General features: G+C 38.3%; 1 protein-coding gene across 1 annotated transcript; it reads left to right on the top strand.

Annotated features, from left to right (window-relative positions):
• Positions 1-1,906: 1,906 nt before the first annotated feature.
• LOC101166856 (pro-glucagon-like) lies at positions 1,907-6,120 on the top strand. Its single transcript, XM_011483973.4, has 7 exons — positions 1,907-1,972; positions 2,056-2,162; positions 2,572-2,727; positions 3,389-3,418; positions 3,503-3,619; positions 4,022-4,159; positions 4,252-6,120. The coding sequence occupies exons 2-7, from the start codon at positions 2,065-2,067 to the stop codon at positions 4,274-4,276; spliced, it is 564 nt and encodes a 187-aa protein (XP_011482275.2). The 5' UTR covers positions 1,907-1,972; positions 2,056-2,064; the 3' UTR covers positions 4,277-6,120.
• The last annotated feature ends 115 nt before the right edge of the window (positions 6,121-6,235 follow it).

Here is a 6,235-nt window from a genome sequence, read left to right as displayed (position 1 = left end):
TTTCACAGCAGCTTTTGGTGACGAGTTTGAAATTGTTGACAAGTTTAAACTAATTTGAGGATCATTTTGATGTCGTACACTTTGCATAGGTACAAAGACATTAACAAATTGCAATGACCAAACGCATCATCCTTTATGACTTGGAGAAAAAAAAGGTTACATTTTCACATTATCAGTATAAATAACAGTATTAATACTGTAGTTAGAGTAAAACTCAAGGAAAAATAAAATAGGCTCATGCTTTTGACAAAGCCATCAAATGGTAAATAGTTTTTCTTTTTTGTTTTAGTTCAATAGGGTAAAAAAATAATTGTGATTTTTTTTTGACAAGAAATCCGTTTTTTATGTTTAAATTTTACAGAAAAGCTGCAACAAAGCGCAAAGTGAAAGTGTTACCTGTACTTCCAGTTTACGTTTGAGGATAGATCTTTAGCAGAAATTAGTTATTTTTTTTCCCTACTTAGGCTCTCGACAAATTTCAAAGCATGGAGGGAATGTGAAACGTCTTACAAATATCACATATCACAAGTTTACTTAGTTTTTCTGGAAAGGAACTAGGATTTTCAAACTAAGAGTCCCTTTGGATTCATTTCCTTTGGGGTAATCTTAAGGGAAGTCTTGATCATCTTAATGATTCAAAAAGAATTTTTGCAAGACACATTTCAGATTTGCAACATGATAAATATTTACAATTTAAGATTTTAGGCAAAGAGGACGTGATGCTCATGTCTTACGATTGTCACCTTATATTAACATAAGTAAATATCCAATCATGTCAGCTTCTTGAGGAGGTTCCTGCTTATTTATTTATTATTCGTTTTTGTTGGTTGGCTCGCTGCTATTGTCTTTATATCAAAACAAATAAGTGTTTTATGCTCATAGAAAATTGTTGATTAGGTGTTAAATATTTGAAAAGCTTAGGACTTTTTGACAGGGAGTTATTTTGCTTGTAGTCTGATTTTATAAATGTAGGTAAATTAATAGTCACTTTTAGTATTTCTAGCCATTTGTAGACAGTATTTTAATTTCTCGAGGGGCCTAATTTTATTGTTTTACATTTAAAAGTAATATAAAATAAAATAAGTTGTAAGAAAATTCTATTTATTCAAGCATATTTTGTTGTTACTGTGGTCTTTAAAGTACTTATTTACAGTTTTGTACTTTGTATTGATTCATTTTCCTCCATTTTTCTTTGGCTAACAAGCATGGAGTAAAGAACTTGAAAGATTATTATTAATTTCAGACTTTAAATTTCCTTTTTGTGTCTTTAGTTGATAGATTTCTTGGTCAAATTCACCTTGAGTGATTTTGAGGTTATTTTCCCTCATATTAAAGCTTCCGTATTTCCATATTTGGCACAAATACAGCTAGTAAAACACACGCTGTCCTAATGTATGGAAAGATTTAAAATTGAAAAAAAAAGAATAGAATTTCGACTGTAAAATTCTTTGAGCTTTCAGAAATTCAATTTAAAAAAGTGCTTTTGCAGTCAAAACCAGTGAAACTTGTAATTCGGTCTGCGATGTGAAAATGGATCAATATTTTCAATAGCTTGATTGAAAAGGAAAAAAAAACACATCAAATATAGACTCAGAGAGCGTCCATCAGCTCCCCATCCTGACGACACAGTAGCGCATTAAACAGCTCTGATTGTCTGTTTGACAGGATGAGCTGCAGTTGTTTGATCTTAACACCAAAGTAGGAGCAGGCATCACGCATGAGTGGCCCCCTTCCTTCAAACGCTCGGCTCGTTGAGTCGGCCCTCCAGAGGGGCCCCGTGTCTAATGGGTTGAGAGTAACGGGATGGCCCCTCCCCCCCTCCACAGAGTGGTAAAAAAAAAAAAAAAAACTCCCCACCTGGGGTAGATCCTGCCTCCTCCTCAGGTATAAAAGCCTAGAAGAACCGGTAGATGTTCAGAGACAACAAGTGAAGGAACTAAGTGCCGCTTGGAAAGAAGAAAAAAAACAGAAGGTGAGTTTGGTTTTCATTTTAGGTCTCCATCAGGGACACTTTGGTCCCCAAATGAACGTTTGGTGCACTGAAACCTGTCGCAGGTTCCAACCATGAACAGCCTCCACACGCTGGCCGCCGTCCTCCTGCTCCTCGGCTTTTTCCACCATAGCTGGCAGGTCCCTCTCCTCCAGAATGAGGACAGCTCCAGGTGAGATCCGCACTAAAGTTGACGTTTCTGTTACTTTTAAATATAGTTAGAGGGAAAATAAAAACAATTTTCTTTTAATCAAACTAAATCTAACATTTTTATCCTTGCTCCTCAAATTAATTGTAAAAACCCATATTTTTCTAATCAGACTTACTTAAATAGTGGTTTAAAAGACAAAGGATATTTTTAAAAGAATTACTTCATTTTTCAAATAATATGTTGTCATTCAAGCATGTATTTTCCTTTATCAACATTAGGAGCTTAATAAAGTTAGGTGAAAAATAAATAAAGGACGGCAATTCATTAAAGCCAAATTTACAGAGTTGTGTAATTTTTGTTCGTTTTTTTCCCAGATTGAGAATTACAAGGGTCTGATGAATCAATGAAAAAGATTTTGTTTATTTCCAAGTTTTGCAGCAGACGACACGTTAGCTGATGAGCTCCGGGAGCTGTCCAGCATGAAGAGACACTCGGAGGGAACCTTCTCAAACGACTACAGCAAATACCTGGAGGACAGGAAGGCGCAGGACTTCGTTCGATGGCTGATGAACAACAAAAGGAGCGGGTTGGTGTCAAATTATACCCCTTCAGAAAGCTGCAAGATTCAAACGAGAAGATTTCAAATGCCAAAATGTGGTTTTTTTGAGCAAGTTGTTGATTGCTTTTAGCCCCAGAAAGTTTCTAACTTTGCGTTACGCTGCTCGAATAAGAATTAAACAGAAAATACTAAATTAACTTTAGGGGATATTATTATTTTTTGGGATATTTGTAGCTTTTGTTGGGGAAAAATATATAAATCCATAAAATTAATTGAGTTTAAATAGACATGCCTTTTTTATTTTTTTTAACTACTATTGTTGTGTCAATGTTTCAACTGAACTGACATTTTTAAAGTTGCTTTTTAGTCATTCAAGCTACACTTGAGCTCTTGTAGCCGCAGAAATCCAATCAATGAATTCATATTTCTTTTTTGGTACAAGTAATATTACCAAGAATGAGTTTAGAGGTCTAAATATTCTAGAATGAAATGTATTTTGTAGACTTTTATTGCTGGAAGATTAGTTAAAAAAATTGGCCAAACTTCTCAGCTGACGTCCATAACAGACTGACACTTGGATAAAATTTAGACCAGTTTGTACCGTTACTATGCTTAACATTTAATGTGATTCCAAATTAAAAATTGTTGCTAATTTGGGTCTCATCTCCCTACTCATGTCTCCAACTAGAGCGGCTCTGCCTAAGCCCAGTGAGAAGTAGTAAGTCAGACTAATGTTGATATAGTTCATCGTCACCACTGGTCGGAATCTCTCCAATTGCTTTTTGTGGTATTTTTTTTGTAGTGATGCAGGCAAGCGCCATGCAGATGGTACCTTCACCAGCGACGTGAGCGCCTACCTCAAGGAGCAGGCAATCAAAGACTTTGTTGCCAAGCTCAAGTCCGGGCAAATCCGAAGAGAGTAGGATGTCCTTCGTATCTCCTTCTCCTCCTCCTCCTCCTCCTCCTACAGTACCCGTGAAACAACTTGTGTTTGATTCCAACATCCAGCCAATCAAATGCACCCTTCTTTCCCCATCTTCTGACGCTTTTTTCTTTTTACCGATTTCCTGAAATAAAAATCACCTAAACTTTTCCGTTGTGTTGATTTCTGTCCTTTTCACTACACTGTCAAATGAAACGAATGCAGAATGAGGGAAGAACTCAACCAATCATGTCACGATCACGGAAAAAGAAACTGACAATCCTGAATGAGGATGACGGATGATTTTGTTTCTTGAAATCGAAGAGCTGATTGCGCCGGTTTCCACGCTGTGACCCGCTGCGGCCTGTGTTTACATTGTGTCCCTGTGTACGCACTCAGACTGGACAAGCTGGATGAACCGTTCAGCAAGAGACATGTAGACGGAAGCTTCACCAGCGACGTGAACAAAGTCCTGGACTCCATGGCGGCCAAGGAATATTTACTCTGGGTCATGACCTCCAAGCCGTCGAACGAGAGGTGATCCGACGTCCCTTCCTGCTACCTCTACTGCTCATGCCTGTTATGACTGTGACCTTTTCTCTGTTTCTTCTTTTTTTTTTTTGCTGCAGTAAGAAAAGACAAAAAGAACAGTGAGGAACCCCCCCCCCCCTCTGCGCCGCACTCAAAGAAGCCATTTTCAGGAGGAACTGGAAGCCATATTTGATCTGCTTGTTTCGACGTCAATGTCTTTTTAAAAGTGTCCTGTTTTCCAATGTAATGCAAAGATACAAAACTGCCACTCTTCCACAGATATATGGTGCACAACCAAAATTTTGGAATTGAGGGTGTATTTTTTTTGTATGAATTATTTTTTTTATGTCGCTAAAAAAGAAAAAAACACTGCGCAAAAACAGTCTTGGGGCGTTATAAAAAGCACTTGTTTTAGTAGACTCATGGTAAAGCAGTTTTCCATTCATTTTTACATTTAGAGGCAGATGTTAGTCGAAATCCATTTTATTTTATTCATCACATCCAACACAATGGTTCTTAGGAAATATTGGGAGAAAAAAATCAACCGAATAAATTTGGGGTTTTAAAAAAAATTATATATTTAAATCTAATAAAACGCAGTTTACTACAGACTGTGCTATTTCTTGAGAGCATTTTTATGATAAATTGACTACGCTTCTATGAAATCCAAACCAAAAGAGGTGAAGCCACTTATCTTTTAATCCATTAACACCAGAGCTTTAGCTACTGTGTTAAATGTCTTTCAAAGCTTTGTTCACATCGTCATCGGCGACGCGCATTGAAGCGGCACTTCTAATGAAAAGTCTAGGCAAACGTACGTACAGTATATGCACGTTTTGGGTTTCCGTGTTCGTGCATCTTCGGTCTACATATCCAAAAGCCACGTTGAAAGCTAAACCAGGTGGACCAATCAGGGACTCCGATTTGGTAGAGACGTCCCCTTTCATTGATTGAAGTACCAACCGTGTAAAAAATTAATCAAGGAGGACAAATTACGGCTTGTGCCCGGCCGAACCTATATGACACCAAGTCTTTCATGTATCAGAATAGAGCTGTAAGACAAAATAACCTGGAGCAAAATTCGCACAGCCGATTGTCACGGCTTTGACTTTTTGCACCAAGGCTCTTCCAGCTGTAGGTGGTGGACATGCGCTAGTAGAAGAAGCCCCTCCCTGCTTGTCCAGTGTGAACACCGCAGGACTAAATGTGAGTTCCAAGAGCTTCGTCGCTTGACTCCTCAACCGTTTACGCAAGTCATGCAATTCCAGGCGATTCTGTCGCATAGAGAAGCGGTGGGAATGCAATACTTTGTTAATAATGTGTTGCTTTTCTGTGCTTTGTGGTGCAAAGCCGAAAAGTCCTTTCTCCACGTCAGAATCGGCTGGAATTACATTGATCACATAAACGGTCAAAAAGTTACAGAATGCATGTTATTTAGGTGATATCTCTGGTGTTAAAGGGTTAAATTGAAGCTCGGTGGCCTATTGGTAGAGCGGCTACCCTGAGACTAGGATGCTTGAAACTCAGCATTAAGGGGTTGAACCACGAAACGGTTCATGATCTCCACAGATCTGCAGGTCACCGCTCCCCAAGAGGATGGGTCAAACGTGGGGAACAAACTCTGCACACACAGGTGTGTGACCTTAACGTTTTTAATTCCCACTTTTAACATAAATATTGTGACAGAAACCAAGGGACATGCGGAACCGGAACGACGGAGGTCTGGCCCAACTGTTGGAGGCGGCGGTGCAAACAAACTCAATTTACTACAGAAGAGAAAAGAAAAAACGGTTGGAGTCAAAACAAAAAAAAGTTGCTCATTTGCAAAAAAATCCGAACCCATTTTTGCAGAATACTGTATAACTACCTGCTAAACGGAACCATCATCGTTGGTATTAATACTCATCCACCAACCTTTGACGTCTTACTGTGGTAGTAAATAAATCAATCCTTTTTGTGCTACTGCACATCGACCAGCTATTTGTTTCTTTATTCACATGAACGGAGCAATGTACGTAAAACCCATACAGCATGAAGTCTGTACAAAAGAACTAAAATTACAATGCAGGTTTACTAAATCAT

Source organism: Oryzias latipes, chromosome 2 (assembly GCF_053564925.1).
Source record: "Oryzias latipes strain Hd-rR chromosome 2, Olatipes_Hd-rR_3.1".
NCBI classification, from domain to species: domain Eukaryota; kingdom Metazoa; phylum Chordata; class Actinopteri; order Beloniformes; family Adrianichthyidae; genus Oryzias; species Oryzias latipes.
This window is presented reverse-complemented; position numbering and strand designations above follow the sequence as displayed.